General features: G+C 42.5%; 1 protein-coding gene and 1 gene segment (V, D, J or C); both read left to right on the forward strand.

Moving 5' to 3' along the window:
• Positions 1 to 21,051, forward strand: part of LOC109268035 (T cell receptor gamma constant 1-like) — a 244,969-nt gene that overhangs the window by 133,053 nt on the left and 90,865 nt on the right.
• Positions 4,321 to 7,058, forward strand: LOC128775594 (STARD3 N-terminal-like protein). 2 transcript variants are annotated; one of them, XM_053897659.1, is made up of 3 exons: positions 4,321 to 4,621; positions 4,736 to 4,853; positions 6,786 to 7,058. In XM_053897659.1, the coding sequence occupies exons 1-3, from the start codon at positions 4,529 to 4,531 to the stop codon at positions 6,965 to 6,967; spliced, it is 393 nt and encodes a 130-aa protein (XP_053753634.1). In that variant the 5' UTR covers positions 4,321 to 4,528; the 3' UTR covers positions 6,968 to 7,058. The 2 variants fall into 2 exon arrangements, 1 of the variants encoding a protein (XP_053753634.1); XR_008420418.1 differs by having other exon boundaries at positions 4,327 to 4,621; positions 6,692 to 6,786.

Genomic DNA, 21,051 nt, shown 5'->3' on the forward strand with positions numbered 1-21,051 from the left:
TAGAAACGTTAACCTCGGTTTCGGCATCCTTGGAAATAATACAGTTCTATGCAGCACATATTAGTATTCTCAGTCTACAAATGATGCCCATCAGGCTCCTTGGACATTCCTCACATTGAATTCCTTTAAATAGCTGAGCAAACGTGCTAATCATTAACCGATCTTATTAGAAAAACATTAGGATCAGTTAGGTTGGTCTGCATTTGACTCTCTCTCCTCCAAGGTAAATGGATGTGTGTGTGTGCGTGTGTGTGTGTGTGTGTGCGTGTAGCAAATTAATTTGAGAGAAGATTTTTGTGGCTCCTCAAGTGAAAAAGTAGCCTTGCATAGATTCATCAGATTTAATGGAAAAAAAAAGTGCGAAGTGCTACGCAATATTTGGACATAAACCACATAATTATTTTTAAGCTACATAATTATTTCTTGTTTATCTGAAATTCAGGCAAATGCGAGCAAATCCACAATGAGCCATCATCTCCCACCGGTAATAATGACAATTAGCAAAAAAAGAGTATAGTAACAGGTGTCATCACCGAAGCCAGGAAGGGAGGAAGGGCAGGGACTCTGGCTGACAATCCTCTGCTCAGAGACCACGTGCAGGGGACATGAGGCTGTCACAGGAGCAGCTCCGAGAGCAGACCATCCCAGGCAAGAACACATGTCTGCGGTCCTGGAAAATCCCTGCTGGGCCAGATGGGGCATGGTTTCAAAATCAAGAATGTATGCATCTGCCAGCACACAAGAGCAGAAAGAGAATTCTGAAAACAAAATGCAACAAGAGAAATTCCTCCACCAGAATGTTCAAGAAAAACCATGGAGCTACAGCCCTGAAAAGAACATAGTATTAGTACTAGATTGTATTCAGTCAGCAAAACTTACCTTAAGAGGGGCTGAGGGAGCAAAAGAGAGAGAGAGCATTTCTTTTAAGCTCTAAAGAGTAGGGGTCATGAGGAAAATTTCAGGAAGATTGCAGAACTCTGGAATAAGCAAGGAGCGTGAGCTGTTCTTGAAGCGCAATCATTCAGTTAACAGTGCTGGACCTCAGAACCTGTAGAAATTTCCTCTAGCACTTGTGAATTAACAGTTCATTGCCTTCTGTGAGAGACTGTTTTAAAAGATCATAACAGAAATCATTGGCCTGTTAAATAATAACAAATACACTTTATTGCACATCAAACATTGTACATATTGATTCCGTCGTTGCAAGCGTAACGTAGGTGTTATTCATCCCATGCTACAGATGAAACAGAGGATCAGGGAAGTTAAGTAACTTCCTGGAGATCGCCTGGCTAAGAGAGAGCACAGCAAGAACTTCAGTTCTGCAAGGCTCTCAAAGCCTGTGCCCTAAGTAACCTAAGTAACCCACTCGGATGTTTGTATTTCAGGGATTCATTTCTGTCCTCATTTTGCTGTTGCTGTGAATGCAAAGGGTCATCTTGTCATACTTCGCATTCCTTTTCTATAATGTGCTTCCCGAGGTTACACACTACAGTAGTTCATGTTTATCTATGTTGCCTTCTAGCACTCCCTGCTGGCCATTGCAGGTATGTCCTACACCTTATGCTCTGCATTGGAGCCCAGGTAAGTGAAGTCTACTAGAGCAAATAACTCAGCTTAGTGAGTGGAAGAGCCCAGAAAACCTAGGCAGGAAACCTGCTTTTCAATTGTGTACTCAGGTGTGCTTGGGAGTTTTAGGTCAGCATCTCCTCTGTGCAAGCCCCCCGTTTCCCCAGCCTTGAATGAGAGGATTGACTGGTATATTTGGGGTCTTATGTAGCTGTGAAAACTACAGAGAATTGCTCGTGAATAATGCGTCTTTACATCTATATAAATGGAATCGCATTCTTGTCAATCCATCTGTCCATCTGTCCATCCACTAGGCTCACTGCTCCTCTGTGCTGCTCCTTCTGCTGCTGGTTGCAGCCACTGCATGAATCCCTCCACCGCCAGTGACAGGCACTTGTCCTGTTGCTCATACTGGCTGTCACCAGCGAGGCTGGCACCCACACCTCAGGGTCTCTGCATGCTGGGAGTCGCGTTTCCCTGGGAACGTCATCCCGGGGTTGCGGCTGCCAGGAAATACACATACACCTTGTCTCTACTGTGCTTATTATCTGACATCATAGTTTTTACCAACCTGATGGCCACCAAACAGGATCACATTGTTTCAGCAGGTTATTGCCCTGGGCCGCTGATGAGGAAGCTGAGGGTCTCTGTTTATACCTGGCACCCACTGAAGTCTGTCCCTCGGACACTTGGCCGTCCGTGTCCTTTGGGCGCAGCAGAAAGGAGGCCGGTGGCAGAGGCTACAGCACCCAGAGGAGCCAGGCTGCCCACGGCCGGGCCCACTTTTCCTGGCCATGTGACCGGACCCGGTTCTCAATGCGCTGAATCTCAGCTTCCTCGTCTGCAAAAAGGGAAATCAGCAAATACTTTATTGGCTTATAAAATTTAAGTAATTTTGTGGTTTTAATTTTACATTTATTCATTTATTTTGAGACAGAGCCAGAGAGCAAGCGGGGGCAGGGCAGAGAGAGAGGGAGAGAGAGAATCCCAAACAGGCTCCAAGCAGAGCCTGATGCAGAGCTTAATCTCCTGAATCGTGACCTGAGCCAAAATCAAGGGTTGGTCGCTTAACCAACTGAGCCCCTCAGGCGCCCCTAAAATTTAGATAATTTAATACAGGTAGAACACTTAGGAAAGTGTCAGACAAATAAAGATGTTAGTTATAATTATATTTCCTATTAACAGTAATATATTATTCTTATAAAAACAAATATACATGAAGCAAATATTACTATACTATGTTAGTACAACTATGTCATCCATACGAATAAAGATAAAATGTTATATACGTTAAATTATTAAAATTAATTAAGATTTTAGGAATCTTTATTAATTACTTGTTGATTTTAATGAATTTATCTCTTAGATATTTATCTTTTACGAGTTTTAACTTTCACAACTATCCTCAGCTAATCTATCAATGGTCTAAACTTTGTCTAAAGCACTTTCATTAATAGAGATTCTCAATTTTGTAGCCAGATTTTTTTTTTTTTTACCACATACATTGCATATTTGGAGTCCTGTTTAAGAAAACTTATCTTTCTGGGGTGCCTGGGTGGCTCAGTCAGTTAAGTGTCTGACTTCAGCTCAGGTCATGATCTCATGGTTCGTGGGTTCAAGCCCCACGTTGGCTCTGTGCTAACAGCTCAGAGCCTGCTTTGGATTCTGAGTGTGTGTGTCTCTCTCTCTGCCCCTCCCATACTCACACTCTGTCTCTGAAAAGTGAATAAATTTTTAAAAAATTAAAAAAAAACTTGTCTTCTCCAATATTATAAAAGCCCTGTACCGTTTCTTGTTATATTCAGTTTGAGATTTTCACCCACGCTGATCCTGGCATTAGTGTTTCTAGACTTCTGTGAACTCGTCAATCACTCGGCGTCTCCTGGCATTTCCGTAGAAGATCCCTGCACCATATTCAGAAATAAGTCGGTAGAGAAGTTTTCAGTTACTGCAAAAATGACAAACTAAGTTGTACTGTTTCTACATTGAATACAATAAGAAAACTGAATGGGCACTGGTGGAGAGAAAAGTCATGATGTTCACTCCTGATGAGCTGATGTTGAGTACTGACTCATGTAGGGAAAAAAGTTAATAAAATGAAACATACTGAGAATTCTCTTTTATAGACATTAGACCAATGACTGGACTTTTCTGTTCTATATGATCTATTAATTTTATGTACCTATAACTATAAACATGTCAGTAAGAAAAGTAACAAAATGCGGCTCGTGTAAGAAGACATTGCTGATTGTGAAGGTTGTCAGATGTTTGATGACACACGGACGTTAGTACTACATTGCATTTAATGTCAGACTGTAAATTTCATTAGTGTCAGAATTAAAATGCCTCCTCCTCCAGGTAGCTCACCTGGTTGGGGTGTGTGTGTGTGTGTGTGTGTGTGGCAGTTTGCTAACAATGCTGACCCCGCACTTGGTTAATACTTCCTGAGCTTGACACCCATGTCCCCTGACCTCCATTCTGTCAGTCAAGGCTACTGTGGGCATCACACTGGTCAGCTGTCACATTGCTAGGATCCTAGTTGGGGGAAGGAAGGACAAGGCCCAGGTCCCGTGGGATTGTCTCTGGGCTCCCCAACCACCAGGGGGGAGCCCTGGCTCTGTATTCCAGGGGTCCCTCCTGTGGGGAGAGGTCTTTGCAGGTTGGACCTTGTGGGGGACAAACCTGAGTGTCCCAGCACACCAGCCTGCTGGACTGAGGGAGGAGGGTCACCTGCTAGACCGAGAGCAGAAGGTTGCTGACCTGCTAGACCGAGGGAGGAGGGGTAGCATGAGCAGCCAGTCAGGGATCCGGCACCACGGAGAAGCCCACTGTGGCCCCGTCTGCGTTTAGGGGCTGGGGACAGGGTGATGTGGGAGGGCCCGGGCTGGCAGAGCTGCTCCAGGCCTTAGGTGCTTCTGGCGCCGACAGGTCTCTTTGTGAGGAGGGGGCTTCCCAGCGTAAAATGTCTAACTCGAATGGTGCTGGGTTATGTGTCTTTCAGCTGACGACAGCAGTGACCAGTGCCTTTTTACTTGCAAAAGTGATCCTCTCAAAGGTACAGCCTCCCACGTTTTCTGTACAATTACTGTCTATACTGGCGAAGGCTCACGTTCCAGTGTGAGCTCCTGGTAACTGCATTTCCCTCTCCTGGTCACGTCTGTCCTTCCAGCTTTTCTCTCAAGGGGCTTTCGGCTACGTGCTACCCATCATTTCGTTCCTCCTTGCCTGGATTGAGACGTGGTTCCTGGATTTCAAAGTGTTACCTCAAGAGGCGGAAGAGGAAAACAGTAAGTGTCTCTCAGGTTAGGCTCCTCAGATGGGCTGGGGACCGAGCCAGAAGGAAGAGCCTGGAAGTCAGATTTGAAGGGAGCCACACTGGGTGGGGTAGGCGGGTCTCGGGTCTCCACCGTGCAGAGGACCCAGCAGAAATCCAGAGCAGGGCGGAGGTCAGGATGTGAGAGCACGTGGCTCCTCTCTGGAGCTGTGAGGCCAGACTTCTCTGGAAGAAAGTGTGAGCCCTGGTGAGAGGGACAGACAGCAGAAACAGCCAGCACCTCCTTATCCCCAGTGATGGCGGTCCCAGGACACCAAGCACTTTGTGCATCCGAAGAGGACTGTTCCTTAGGGACACAGGGATGGCAGACACGATAGGCTGAGCTGAGACAGTAAGTCTCAGAGTCCGCGATCCTGCCAAGTCTCACGTTGCTACCTTACAGCAGGCGGTGGCCTGGAAGGGGCTCCAATTAGCACAGGGGGTGCCTGGTGGGGGAGAGTGCTGGGTGAGTGAGGAACCCAGAGGGCGGGAGGGGGAAGACAGCAGCCAGACATGTGTGCTCAGCTCAGGGTCCACCTCCCCCTGTGAGTAGCAGAGGGACTCCTAGCGATCTGTGACCATGAGCCCTGCGGGGCGGCTGTCATCTCCTGCGTGGACTCATGTGGATACTGACCAGGAAGGCCCAGTGATGGACTGAGCTGCATGATTCAGTATGGGGCTAGAATTCCTCTCTGCATGATGGCCTGAGTGGAAGCCCACGGGCCACATCTGCCCTCTGGTGGTGACATGTTTGAAACTCAGTACAGAGACCCAGGCCTTTTACCACGTGCCGTGGTTATGTCCTTCATGCGTCTGGCTCAGATTGCCCTGCAAAATAGGAAAAATAAGGTCCTATGTCCTAGAGAAAGTGAAGTATGATTGTAACCTCAAGGGATAATGGAGAATGAGTAAACATGGAAATGGATTTATTTTGAGTAATCTCATTTACAGAGTAGAAATCTATAAGAACAGAATTATTGTTCAAGAGTGCATTTTAAACACCTGAATCAGACCTAGATAAGTCTTCTGTCGTGTGTCCTCTGTGCTTGTATGAAAACCTGTTGTGGAGCAGGGCAGGTACAGCTAATGGAAGTCGCTTTTGGACTTGTGTATAAACATCAAATCGAGTTTGGGTGAAAGCATATCAGCTGTTAATACACTGGGGCTTGAATGCGAGAGTGATGCCACCACGTTCAAAGGCACTAACAGGGCAGAACTGGCGTCGATGAAAACGTGGAGCAGCGGGTATGCTCACGGTCACGAGCAGGCAGTGAGCTCACACCTGCACCTGCGATTCGGCCGCGGCTTCCTCCAGCTTCTCTCGTGTTCGCTCAGCTCCGGACGAGACTCGCCGCCGATGCTCCCTGTGCTCACGGGCGCCCGTCCTGAGCTTCCACATCAGTTCCTCCCCTTTTCTGTGTTTGTTCAATTCCCTTTTCTGCGGGGACCTTTTTAAATAATAAATCTTTCTTCCCCATCTTACTGACGCTTTCCACATTTATACAAGTCTCTCCACTTATTGTGCCTTACATTTGCTATTTCCCTAACGAAGTGAATACTGGAGGCCATTTGTATGACTTACCAGGTTGTTTTCCTTTGTGCTTTGGTTTTGATTATGGTGATTTCTGCAGGGAGGAAAGTGTTCTCCAGGGAAAGAGGCCCTAAATACTGAATCAAAGAATCCCCTGAGTCACAGGCAGGTTTTTAAGTCTGCTGCCATGTGCCCTCACAGCACTGGTTCATAGCGTAATAACAAAACCTATTTTTTGTTTGAAAGATTTTCTTTCTGGCAAGGGTTTTTCTCTTTTTTAGCATAGCAACGACACCATTTTATTGTGCCTAACCTCGCAGAGAAGCTACCAGAACCGTGACGTCACTCTCAGCCTCTGAATTTCTTCCCTTCCAGGACTCCTGATAGTTCAGGATGCTTCAGACAGGGCGGCACTCATACCTGGAGGTCTTTCTGATGGTCAGTTTTATTCTCCTCCTGAATCTGAAGCAGGTAACAAAAATGTGATTATCGTCTGTGTTTTCATCCATCATTCAAAAGCTCAGCCCTCCCTCCCTCTCCTGTCAGAACACTGCTGAGCAGACATCTCACAGTGCAGGCACGTAGGAGACAGAAACAACCGAGACGTGGTCTTGATGTGGGAGCAGTGGGGAGACACAGAGTGTAGAATACATGTAACCCAGGGACACAGACCCCATGTGACCGGCCATGTGCATCTCAGAAGACAGGCAGATGAGGGGAAGGGTCCGCTCCTCTTCTTACCCGTCATCCCCTAGCCCGACCTTCCTCCCGGGTCCCCGTGTCTGAGGGTGCAGCTCTCTCTGAGCTGAGCTGTTGCTCATGAAGAAAGCAGAGCCTCCCTGGGGACTCGGCCCTTTCTTAGGCCTCACATCCCTGCCTTCTCCAGGCCATTTCCACCCTCTGTATTTCTGCCTCCTTTATCTCATTCATTGCACCACTTCCTGTCTTCTCCACCTTTCCTTCAGCATTCCCTGCTTTGGTTTCTGCAGCCATTTGCTGCCTCGGTCACCCTCTCCCTGCCCTGCCGGAGCGCCATGTCAAATATAACAATTGCATTGTCATATGGCTTCCTCAAACCACTCGATGAGGTGGGAGTCTCATTATCCCTATTTCAGAGACCATCAGATTGAGGCACAGAGAGGGGAATCATTTGTGCAAGGTCTCTGGAGGAGTAGGAGGTGGTGGGATCTGAACCCCAGCTCAGTGCTGGAATCTGCGCTCACAGCTGATCCATGTGGGCCCTCTCAGTATTAATGGAAACGAAGCATTGACCACCTCTTCCCCTGCCCAGAAGCCTTCAGTGGCAGAAAGAATTAAGGAAGTCCTGGGTCCTGAGCCTGGCAGAAAGCACCATTTTGACCTCATTACCCAGTTGTCCGACCTCCTGGTACCGTCTCCATGTGTTCTCTTCTTAGCTTTGCTGAAAACGTTGTGAGCCCAAGCCATCAAGCCATCGGGCAGCTTGCTTTTTCTGTTTGTCACACTGCCCCTCTGCAGGCCTGCTCTCCACGCACGGGAGAGAAGGCTGTCCCACCGCACCCCCACCCTCTGGCTCCTGGGAGAACATTCTCTGCATTTCCTAGGACATTTCTCCCACCTGTGCGGGCTGCACTGCCTTCAGCCTTGACCTGGCCTCGTTCTATCACTGGGGTGGAAACTTGAGTTAGAGAGACTGCGTTATTTCATTCCCCGCATTGAGCTTAGTAACTATTTGAAACACACACACACACAGGATAGTAAAGCAGATTCCAGGCAGAAAGAGGCATGTGAAAGATCAAAGGCCCAGCAATGTGACATAGTGAATCATTGGAACTCGAAGTACCTTGATATCCTGGGCTATTCGTATTTGATATTAAAAGCAGGTTAAATCAGGAAGCATAGGGTCAGATGAACTACAGATGTGAATTGGCAGAATTTCTCTTCTTAGTCAGCAGAAGGTCAAAGAAATATCAAACTCTCGTTACCTCAGTATGAGGGTTACTTCGGGGAGATATTTTGGTATGTCATAGGACTTATTCTTTTGGCATAAAGGCAGTTCAAATTTTGTCCGTGCTTTTGCACAGCTGTTATTTTTCTAACACTAGTAAAAGTTCTCAGCACTAATGTATTTACTTAATTAGAAACCCTAACTTGATATTCTCTGGACTATGTTGGATCTAAGCATGGGGTCAGACAAAATACAGATATGAACTAGGAGCCAATCTCTTTTTCAGGTGGCAGATACTCAATATAAGTATTCAATTTTTCATTACCTCGCTATGAGGGTTATTTCACTGAGGTTTTTTTTATGTCATAGGAGTCATTCTTCTGAAAAAAGGGAGTTCGCATTGTTGTTCATGCTTTTATCTAGCTTTTATTTTTCTAGGACTCATAAAAGTTCTTGGTGCTGATATCTTTACCCAATTAGAAGTTCAGAACAGCCGGATAATGATAATGGGAGGAGTTACACCTTAGACATTCTTCATCAAACTTTCCAGTCCTGAATCCATTGGCTTCCTGCCTGTGACTTCTACCCCCACCTAGTGGTGGTTGGGAGCATGACCAGTTCATTGGATTATGGAGCGGGCCTGGAACATGGTCCGGGTGTTCAGGTAGCTGCTTTGTTCAAGACAAAATGCAGGTAAATAGTTGGGAGAGAAGGAGGGTTCAATGTGACTTTATTGTATTATATTTTCATTGTCTGAATATGCAAGTTAGGAAAGAATTAAAATTAAACTTATTGTTGGAATGAACATGTCTAGAAAAGAAGATTCTCCTCTAAAGCATGGCTCACTCATTAGGCCGATGGCTAAAAACTACACAGGAGTCTGTGCTTCTGCTGCCCTGGGACTGACACAGGGCTGATTGGCGCCTGGGGGACAAGAGGGCATCTGGGGCTGCTCGCCTGCTCTTGACTTTCCTTCCCCAGCACCTAGGGCAGTGCCGGTACTTAGTAGATTTGTAACTGTGGAAGGGAGGAATGAGAAGGGAGAAAGAAATCAGAGTCACCAAAAATTAAAATGTTAGTATTTTTCTTTTTAATGGAATGGCTTGAATTTTAGTGTCAATATACTAAATATAAATATGAATATAGCTGAGAGAGAGAGAATCTCAAATCACGTACCACACTTTCAGTGCAGAGCCTGACGCTGGGCTTGATCCCACAAACCCTGAGATGATAACTTGAACAGAAATCGAGAGTCAGATGCTTAACCGACTGAGCCACCCAGGCACCTCTCATGTCTCAGAAGTGTTCCTGCTTAGATGATCAATTATATAGTGAGTCTATGTATGGTCCATAGACTTGAAACACAATTTTTCCTCTTTTTAATAAAAATTTTGAAAAGTATTAAAGCATCATAGTGCAGGATATTACCTAACCTTGATTAAAAAAGAAAACAAACAAGCAAACGGTTTTAGTGAGGTATAATTTACATAGCATAAAATGAATTCTTGTGTACATGTGCAACTGCATGATATTTAGTAACTTTATGCTTTTTAAACCAACATCACAATATAATTGTAGAGCACTTTTATCATTCAAAAATATTTCTTTATATGCAGCTACTCTTTCCTCCTACTTCTCGTCCTAGATAAACCACTGTTCTTCTTTCTGTCTTGAAAATTTGCTCTTTTTAGACAATTAATATAAATATCACAGAATATGTAATTTTTTGCATGTGGCTTCTTTTACTTAGTGTGGTGTTCTTGACCATCAATCATGTTCTAATATGCATAAATCGTCTCTTCCTTTATATGGCTCAATACTATTCCATTTTATGCATATATATTGTTTTGTTTATTCCTCAGTGGATGGATGTTTGGATTGTTGCCAATTATTGGCTATTATGAATAATCCTGATGTGAACACTTACATACATGTCCTTGTGGGAACAAATGGGTTGTTTTCCTTAGATAGATTCCTCAGCGAGGATTCGCTGGGTGTTTTGGCAAGGTTCTGTTTGACTTTTTAAGTTATTGCCGAAGAGTTCCCCAAAGTTGCTGTACCATTTTAAGGGTTTATTTCTGGACTCTCCATTCTCTTCTAGTGACCTGTAAGCTCTCCCTGCACCAGGACCATGCTGGCTTAAGTAGGTAACTTAATTCTTCTGTGAGCTCTGAAATCAGGTGCTATAAGGCCTTGCTTGAAAGGTCCATGCTGCTGTCCCAAGGACCAACAGTAATAAACCTTTTCACACCGTGTGTGTGTGTGTGTGTGTGTGTGTGTGGCTTCATCATTCTCAACATGCAAGTCAAATTTTGGGTGCACCCCTCTCTCCCACTGTTTCTGCAGGGTGACCATATAACTGTCCTGCAACTGTGTTTTTTTTTTCCAAAATGATTTTGGGTATCCAAAGTCCATTGGGTGTGATGTAATTTTAGGGTGAGCCTGTTAATTTGTGCCCACAAAGCTTTAATGAACTTGGAAAGAATTGCCATCATGACAATATTAAATCTCCTAATCCATGAACATGGGCCTTCTCTGCATTTACTTAGATATTCTTTCATTGTTACCTGCATTGTTTTGTAACTTGTTAGCCTAGGAGTGTTGTTCTTCTTGTGTTGAAATAATTCCTAAATGTCTTATTCTTTTCAGTTCTATTGTAAATGGAACTGTTTCCTTAATTTCATTTTCAAGTTTTTCATGCTGGTATATATAAATACAACTGATGTTTTTAAATTGAATGTGTACCATGTGACAATGCTAACCTTGCTGATTAGTTCTACTTTTGGGGTGTGTGTGTGTGTGTGTGTGTGTGTGTGCGTGCATGTAGATTCTAAGGGGATTATCCATGTACAGAAGCATGTTATCTGTGGATAAAGACATTTTAACTTCTCCTTTGCAATCTGTTAGATATGTTTACCTTTTCCTATGTGCACTGTCTACCTTTAATACCATGTTGAATAGAAGTGTCAAGAGTAGACATCTTTGTCTTGTTTCTGGTCTTTAGGGAAAAGTGTTCAGTCTTTCCACATTACGTATGATGTTAGCTATGGGTTTTCACAGATGCCCTTTATCAGGTTGAGGAAGTTCCCTGATATTAAGATTGTTTCTTCTGCTGACTGCATTATTCTTTTAAAGCCCCCTAGTGAATATTTCACTTTGGTTGTAATGCTTTTCCATTTCAGATTTTTAAAAATATCTGTTCTTTTTTTGTAATTTCTGTCTCCTTTTTTAGATCGCTATTTGTTAATTTATTGTTGTCATACTTTACTTTTTTCTTTCTCCAAATTTTTATTTAAATTCCAGTTACTTAACAGGCAGTGTAATATTAGTTTCAGGTGTAATATTAGGTGTTTTCATCACTTACGTACAACATTCAGTGCTCACAACAAGTGCCCTCCTTAGTCCCCATCACCTATTTAACCCATCCCCCTGTCTACCTCCCCTCCAGTAACCCTTAGTTTTCTCTCTATAGTTAGGAGTCTGTTTTCCAGTTTGCTCCTCTGTCTTCTTTTTTTCCCCCTATGTTCCTCAGTTTTGTTTCTTAAATTCCACATATGAGTGAAATCATATGGTATTTGTTTTTCTCTGACTGACTTATTTTACTCAGCATAATACTCTCCAGCCCCATCCAGGTCCTTGCAAATGACAAGATTTCATTATTTTTTATAGCTAAGTAGTATTCTATTGATTATATATACCACATCTTCTTCATCCATTCATCAATCGATGGACTTTTGGGCTCTTTATATAATTTGGCTATTGTTGTTACTGCTGCTATAAACATCAGGGTGCACGTGTCCCTTCAAATCAGTATTTTCATATCCTTTTGGTAAATGCTTAGTAATACAATAGCTGGGTTGTAGGGTAGTTCTATTTTTAATTTTGTGAGGAATATCCACACTGTTCTTGAGAGCGGCTGCATCAGTTTGCATTCCAACCAACAGTGTAAGAGGGTTTCTCTTTCTCCACATCCTCACCAACACCTGTTGTTTCCTGTGTTGTTAATTTTAGCCACTCTGACAGGTGTGAGGTGGTATCTCAGTGTGGTTTTGATTTGTATTTCCCTGATGATGAGTGATGTGGAACATCGTTTCATGTGTCTGTTAGACATCTGGATGTCTTCTTTGGAAAAAATGTCTATTCATGTTTTCTACCCAATTTTTAACTGGAACATTTTTGGGGGTGTTCAATTTTATAAGCTCTTTATGTATTTTGAATACTAATCCTTTATTAGATACGTCATTTGCATATAACTTCTCCCATGCCAAAGGCTGCCTTTTAGTTTTGTTGATTGTTTCCTTCGCTCTGCAGAAGTCTTTTATTTTGAGGAAGTCCCAATAATTTATTTTTTGCTTTGTTTCTCTTGCCTCAGAAGACATATCTAATAAGAAGTTGCTATGTCAAAGCAATGTCTGATGTCAAAGAGGTTACTGCTTGTGTTCTCCTCTCAGATTTTGATGGTTTCCTGTCTCACATTTAGGTCTTTCATCCATTTTGATTTTATTATTGTGTATGGTGTAAGAAAGTGGTCCAGGTTCATTTATTAGCATGGTGCTGTCCAGTTTTCTGAACACCATTCATTGAAGAGAATTTCTGTTTTTCATTGGATGTTCTCTCCTGCATTGTTGAACATTAGTTGACCATACAATTGTGGGTCAGTTTCTGGGTTCTCTATTCTGTTCTACTGACTTAAGTGTCTGTTTTTGTGCCAGTACCATACTGTCTTGATGATTATAATTTTGTAATATTGAAGTCCAGAATCGTGATACCTCCAGCTTTGCTTTTCTTTTTCAAGATGGCTTTGGCAATTTGGGGCCTTTTGTGGTTCCATACAATTTAGGATTCTTTGTTCTAGCTCTGTGAAAAACACTGGTGATATTTTGATAGGATTGTATTAAATGTATAGATTGCTGTGGGTAGTATAGACATTTTAACAATATTTGTTCTTCCAATATGTAAGCATGGAATGTTTTTCCATTTCTTTGTATCCTATTCAATTTCTTTCATCCGTGTTTTATACTTTTCAGAGTACAGTTCCTTGACTTCTTTGTTTAGGTTACTCCTAGCTATCTTATGGTTTTGGTGCATTTATAAATGGGATTGCTTCTTTTATTTCACTTTCTTCTGCTTCATTATTGATATATAAAAATGTAACAGATTTCTGTAGATTAATTTTGTATCCTGCAACTTTGCTGAATTTGTGTAACAGTTCTAGCAACTTTTTGGTGGAGTCTTTGGGTTTTCTATATAGAGTATCATGTAGTCTGCAAACAGTGAAAGTTTGACTTCTTTTTGGCTGATTTGGATGCCTTTTATTTCTTTTTGTTGTCTGATTGCTGAGGTCAGGATTTCCAATACTATGTTAAATAACAGTGGTAAGGGTGGACATCCTTCTCTTCCTGACCATACATGAATCTCTCAGTTTTGTCCCCATTCAGGATGATATTAGCTACGGGTTTTTCATATGCAGCCTTTATAATGTTGGATATGTTCCCTCTATCCCTACTTTGTTGAGGGTTTAATAATGAATGGGTGTTGTACTTTGTCAAATGCTTTTACCGCATCTACTGAAATGATCCTTTGGTTATGATCCTTTCTTTTATTAAAGTGGTGTATCACGTTAATTTATTTATAAATATTGAACCACCCTTGTAGCCCAGGAATAAATCCCACTTGATTGTGGTGAATGATTCTTTTGACGTACTGTTGGATTCAATTTGATAGTTTTGTTGAGAATTTTTCATCCATGTTCAGCAGGTGTAGAAAGAAAACCTGTAGTTTTCTTTTTTTAGTGGAGTCTTTGTCTGGTTTTGGAATCAGGGTAATAATGGCCTTGTAAAATGAATTTGGAAGTTTTCCTTCCATTTCTATTTTTTGGAATATTTGAGAAGAATAGGTATGAACTCTTCTTTAAATGTTTGGTAGAATTTGCCTGGTCCTGGACTTTTGTTTGGTAGGAGTTTTCTGACTACTGATTCAATTTCTTTTTTGGTTGTCAGTCTGTTCAAGTTTTTTATATCTTTCTGTTTCAGCTTTGGTAGTTTATATGTTTCTAGGAATTTATCCATTTCTTCCCAGTTGCCCAGTTTGTTGGCATATAATTGCTCATAATATCCTCTTAAAATTTGTATTTTTGTGGTGGCGGTTGTTTTTTCTTCTCTCTCATTTGTGATTTTTATTTATTTGGGTGCTTTCTTTTTACTTTTTGACTCTTTTTACCTAGACAAATGTGACTAGGGCTTTATCAATTTTATTAAGTTTTTCAAAGAACCAGCTCTTGGTTTCATTGACCTATTCTACTGGTTTTGTTTAGTTGCTATATCATATATTTCTGCTCTAATCATTATTATTCCCCCTTCTTGTGCTGGCTTTAGGTTTCATTTGTTGTTCTTATTAGAGCTCCTTTAGAAAGTTTAGGTTGTTTATTTGAGATTGTTCTTGCTTCTTGAGGTAGGCCTGTATTGCTATAAACTTCCCCCTTAGAACTGCTTTTACTGCATCCCAAAGGTTCAGACCATTGTGTTTTCATTTTCATTTGTTTCCACATATTTTTTATTTCTTCTTTGATTTTCTGGTTGACCCATTCATCCTTTAGTAGTATGTTGCTAAACCTTCATGCATTTGTGGTCTTTCCAAATTTTGTCTTGTGGTTGACTTCAATTTCACAGCGTTGTGGTCAGAAAAATATGCATGGCATGATCTCAATCTTTTTGTAGTTGTTTAGGCCTGATTTGTGACTTAGTATGTGATCTATTCTGGATAATGTTCCATGTGCCAGTTTTGGGGCTGTGCTCTTTATTGAAGTTGGTTTATGCTGAGGGGTGGGGGAGGAAAATTGTGGCAGCCAGCTCCATTTTCCTCAGAGAAGGGTCTCCGTGTTGCTTGCTCTTAGAGAAATACTCCCAGAAGAGCAAATAATTTCCCTTCCTGCATCCTGGGTGGTTTTCAGATTGCTTTTTTTTTAATGATGTCTGCCTCCAGTTTGCTTGCCTGCTTGGAGCAGTGCAGTGCACTTTGGGCTCTATCCCACCCAATCCTGCTGACATTTAAGACTCCAAACTTAGGAAACCTGGTGTGGTGGGGGCTTGCACTGGTTCTTAGGAAACAGTCTCACCGTGCTGGCTGGGCCTGATTTAGGGTTGATTCATGAGGGCAGTCGCAGAGGGGTAAGATTTGGAGCAGGGCAAGCTAAACAGCCAGTGTCCAGCAGGTGTCTCTGCACTTATGCCAAGAGGCAGGAGAGGGAAATGGTGCCCACGGGCTATTTTGTCCCCAGAGAGGTGTCTCTGCAAATGCCACCTCTCACAGATGTGCTCCAAGAAGAGCAACAGTCTCTCCCCATGTGCCTTAGGTGATCTTTGAATTGCACCATCTGCCCCAGAATTGTTTGCCTGCCTTCTCTCCAAGAGCAGGGCGATGCCCTCAGGGTTCTATCCCAGCCAAGCCCAGGGACCTGTAAACCTCCAGTCTTTAAACCCCACTGATTGCAAAAATTCATGAAAATCACTTCTTCTCATTTTCCCAGCCAATGGCTTTGGGGAAGTGTTCTCCTGGGCATTCTCCTGTGTGTTCGGCTCTCTCTCACCTTCCCCCACAACCGGGGCTCCCTCCCTTCTGCAGCACCTTGATCCTTTCTCCCTCAAACTGGCATGTGTCTGCTCATGACTCTCCTCAGTTTCCTTTTGTAAGTTATTTTCTTTCTAAGCTTAGCTTCCTGGAGATCACCCCTGTGTCTACATAGCCTAGTTGTAACCAAGATCAGGTAGGGGTTGTGGTCAAGCACTTTGAAGAAGACTTCCATCCCCTGCCAAATCTTTATGTTGTATGTATTGGGTAGCCCCTTCATACTTTAGGCAATTTTGAGTCTTACCCAGCTTATACACTTTGCTGAGTCTCTTCACATTGCCTCGGCATATGCCTATGGCCTCAGGGTCAACCAGGAGTATTGGGCTGGCTTTGAGTCTCCACTAAGCGCACACGCAGCTTCAACCAAGCACGTGATTGCCTCAGCCATGACCATAATCTCAAACCAGGAGAGCCTCTAGCCCTTCCTCCTTGCACACCACTGAGTCTGTCAGTTCACCCTCAAATCACTCGCCACCCCAGATTATCCGAGCTCCCTTACACTGTAATTTTGCTGCCAGTCCTCATGGCCTGTCCCAACTGGAAGAATCTTCATGCTCAGAGAGCTGGGTATTGGGAGGCGGGGGAAGAATGGGATCCACTCCAGGCCAGAGCATGACTGTGGTTCCCTGCACTCTGTAGCTTTTCAAAACTAAGCACTTCTCAGATTATTGTCTGCCTTTGGACACTTCCTGAGGGTGAAAGGGCTGGTTTAACTGGTTTACTACAGTTTTATATTGATTTTCAGGGAGAAGATTTGTTAACCTCACTTGATCAGAGCCAGAAGCCCTTGCTAGATCTCACTTTTAAATTATGCAAGGCATACATATTATTATATTTTAATGAAAAGTTTGTCTTCGGGGCGCCTGGGCAGCTCAGCCGGTTGAACATCTGACCCTTGATTTCAGCTCAGGTCATGATCCCAGGGTCGTGGGATCGAGCCCCATGTCAGGCTCTGTGCTGAGCATGGAGTCTGCTTAGGATTCTCTCTCTCTTTCCCTCCCTCTTCTCCTCTCCCCTCCTCACGTTCTCTCTTTTTCTCTCTCTCTCAAATAAAAATTTAAAAATAAAAAAATAAAAGTTTGTCTTCAATTAGGATGCCCAAATAATTACAGGGCATGTGGCTCAAATGCCATTAGCCTGACATGTGGAAAGGAACCCCAGAAACATGAAGACTTGGTATGACCATCCTCCTGAGACTCATTTCAAATTGAGAAGGCATTTAATCTGCCTCAGTGTCTCTAAGATTTACAGCAGTTTAACATGCTGGAAACTGAAACCTTCCAACAGCTATACCTTGATCTATTTATTTTGCCACAACTTTAACCTCAAATGTGTGACATTTATGAGGTTAAGAAGTGGAACATAATCTTGTCTGCTATTCATGTTCCTGCATCAGATTTGCTCCTGGCTACAATGCAGGCAGACATTCTCAGGAGAAGAAATGTCCTATTTGAGGTGTATTATCTGAAAAAAGTAAAGCAAAAGTGAGGCAAGCAGTTTCTTTTGTGTGTGAGTAGGTTCTATCCCTAACCTGCTACCTTCCCTTCCTACTGCTCGCTTTCATTGTCCCTTCCCTGATTGTGAAAGTAATGCATGCTTTATATAAAACTACACAGGGGTGCCTGGGTGGCTCAGTCGGTTAAGTGTCTGACTTCGGCTCAGTCATGATCTCATGGTTCATGAGTTTGAGCTCTGCCTCAGGCTCTGTGTTGATGGCTCAGAGCCTGGACCCTGCTTGGGATTCTGTGTCTCCCTCTCCCTCTGCCCCCCACCCTCCACTCACCCCTGTCTCTCAAAAATGAATAAACATTAAAAAATTAAAAAAAAATAACTGTACACAGAACAGCAAAGAACCTGTCCTTCAAATTCCATAGCCACATTAGTACTGACAGTTCAATTTGTCTCCTGCTAGTTTTCTGTGTGAAATTTCACATCATTGTGGCCATACAATATTATTTCCACCCTGTCTTAATAATTATAATTTAAAAATTATAAAGTCAGTTTTTTGTACATATTTTAGAATGTCCAGAACTGATTTAAGTCATCTGGTTATTATTTTCTTCTCATCTTTCTGATCTTCACATATGTGTTTACTGTATTTAGTATCATAAATATGATTCTATGCTATATCGTTTTTTCATTACAAATTTGCCTTTACTCTATAAAATTTGCATTTCCCATGCTGTTCTAAACTATATACATATAATTTTAGTGGATGCAACATACTTTGTGGAAATATAACACTTATTTAATTTTTTATTCTACTCTCAGACATTTAGACTTTGCTCTTATTTTTAGGGGGGAAAGGTACATAATGGAAAGCAAGTATTATTTATTATTTCCTCAGAGATATTTCATAAAGAAATCATTCTAGAGTGAAATGTCAGAGTCACATGTATGATTAATATAAGACTCATGAGGCATGACCCACAGTGGTTATAGCAGCGCTCTCTGGCCACCGTGCACACAACAATAACCATCTGGGATCTTTGACATTAAGAAGTCCCCACTGGTCTCATTCACTGGGTACAGCGATTTTTAAAATTAGGTACATTAGACTGTGCCAAAGCTCACAGTTATTTGCGGTTGAAAAAAATACATGCCAACTTCTTGGCAAAGAGGTGGAGGAAGAGGAGCAGTAGATAATAATTCTTAGTCTGTATACAATTTTTCAGTAGTACAGAAGGGACATCCATTTTGATAGTTTACCACGAGTTAACCAAAGGTCTTCCTCCTACAAGAAGTAAAAGTAAAACTGTACTTTACAATTACAGTTTTGTGAACCTGAACTCTTGGCAATTAAAGACGTGTATCTCTGGAGGTCTTAAAATGGTTTAAAAATTTTTAAGTCTATTTATTTATTTTGAAAGAGAGAGAGGCAGAGAGACAGAGACAGAGAGAGAGAGAGAGAGCACAAGCACATGGGGAGGGCCAGAGAGGAGGAGAGACAGAATCCCACGCAGGATCCACACCATCAGCGCCCAGCCCAGTGCAGGGCTAGAACTTACAAACCTTGAGATCATGACCTGAGCAAGATCAAGAGTCTGTCGTTTAACCTACTGCGCCAGTGAAGGCACAGCATCTCAACAGTCCTGGCCATACAATTCCCGACTCAGGAAGCAGATACCTGGAATGAACTTGATATAAAACAGGAGCTCGGGATACTAGAAGTCTGCGGGCTGTTCCCCGCAGAACAGAGGCATCAGACTGGACTGAAGGTGCAGCGTCTCAACAGTCCTGGCCATACAATTCCCGACTCATGAAGCAGCTACTTGGAATGAACTTGATATAAAACAGGGGAACCCCTCAACCACAGCCTAGGAATATGTTTGACAGCAGTCCTACGCGTGTGCAGATGGATATTTTCTTTTCATTAGCCGTGGCCTTGTGGAAAAGAGCAAACTTGGCTGTGGTCTAACTGCCCTTATTTTATCTGACAAAACCTACTACCCCTTGCACAGCCCCAACCAGTAAGGGCCGGTTTGACTTCGAGCATTTTCCACGAATCAACCACATTTGACAGAGCAAATAGACAAGAAAAGCCTGAGAAAAGAAAACCCCACCACCGCACCAGTGCCCTCCTGCCCCCCACACTGTCCCCTGCACCACGGCCCTCCCCCTGTCTGCACTCCAGGGCTGCCCAGGTCCAGGTCGGGTTGGGGAAGGGAGGGGATTGGAAGCCACAGGGGACCCTGGCTAAGAGTGCCAGGCCCTGAAATCAGCCCACACGGCTCTGGGTCATTTGCTAGTTTTCCCTTTGCCTCTGTGCTTTCCACACACAGAAACAGTTCCAGATCTCTAAGCAGAGGCCCAGGTATTTGATCTAAAGAGGCCTAATGAAATCCCTGAAAATGAAGGAATGGATGAAAATTAAATTTCCTCCTTTTTTGTATTTGGTGGGTCTTGTGCTGTTTCCACCTCCACTTAGTCTCCAAAAGCACCTGTTTCACAGAAACTGAAGCTGATTGTAAATAAACACAAAATCCTTCCCGATTTTAAATGAGGCATTGTTTTATTCTAATATGTCAAAACTTTTACTTTAAAAGGATTCACTAGAAAAGGAAAAAAATGACCAATCACTTATTTCTTCACCCACCTACCATATATTGAACATTTTGTTTTACACTCATGCTTGTAGAAATAAACACACAAATATAAGTGAGTGTCATATTTCTTAGTGTTATTACTCAGTAAAAATCATAGTCAAAGGAGTGGGCAAATATTGCACAAAAAAAAGAAATGTAAATAAACTCAATATATGAAAAGATGGCTATACTTATGAGAGAAAAACAAATTAAAACCATGACGCAATATTATTTTTCACCTGTCAGATTAGCAAAATCCTGATGTTTGACTGTACTGTTCTGACATTCACCTACACTGTGGTACTCACATGATGGTAAGACACCAATAACTATCAAAATGACCAGTACACATGTCCAAAGTGACATAAAACAATACTATAATTTCAGCATATTTTAATTTTTTTATTATTTATTTTTGAGACACACACACATACAGAATCCTAAGCAGGATCCAGGCTCTGAGCTGTAAGCACAGAGCCCGACACGGGGCTCGAACCCAGGAACCGTGAGATCATGACCTGGGCGGAATTCAGACCTCAATGGACTGAGCCACTGAGGCGCCCCAATTTAGCATATTTTAAAATAGCAAATGGTAGGAAATAATCCATTGGTCGATCACAGGGTACTGATCTTAGAAAGTATTTTATAAGGTAAACATTCACTAGCGAAATACTGTGCCGCTAAGTGTCCCTGTATACTGACATAGAAAGGGCCCAAGGATGTGTAAGTGAGAAGTGCAGAATAATGTAAATTGTGTTCTGCCTGTGAGTTAGAAGGAAGAACATTAGATCTGTATGCATTTATTAATTTTGTATGTAAATTCATATTTGTATACATTAAAACTGGAAAGATCCCCAAGAAACAAAACTGTGACCCTGAAAGAGGTGAGGAGGTAGAGACAGTGGTTGAAGCAAGATTTCCTAGTTTGATGTTTAAAGTGTTTTGGTTTTTGGAACCATGTGAAGGTATAATCTAACAATTTTAGTATGGTCCTGCCATGAAT

Source organism: Panthera pardus, unplaced genomic scaffold (assembly GCF_024362965.1).
Source record: "Panthera pardus isolate Hobbes unplaced genomic scaffold, ASM2436296v1 HiC_scaffold_8, whole genome shotgun sequence".
Lineage (NCBI taxonomy): Eukaryota > Metazoa > Chordata > Mammalia > Carnivora > Felidae > Panthera > Panthera pardus.

What these genes read in the sequence shown, in the direction of transcription:
- LOC128775594 (XM_053897659.1), top strand. Translation starts at nt 4,529, where the DNA reads ATGTCTAACTCGAATGGTGCTGGGTTATGTGTCTTTCAGCTGACGACA. An exon ending in CAAAAGTGATCCTCTCAAAG is followed by an intron (nt 4,622 to 4,735) that starts GTACAGCCTCCC and finishes CTGTCCTTCCAG; the next exon opens with CTTTTCTCTCAAGGGGCTTT. An exon ending in AGAGGCGGAAGAGGAAAACA is followed by an intron (nt 4,854 to 6,785) that starts GTAAGTGTCTCT and finishes CTTCCCTTCCAG; the next exon opens with GACTCCTGATAGTTCAGGAT.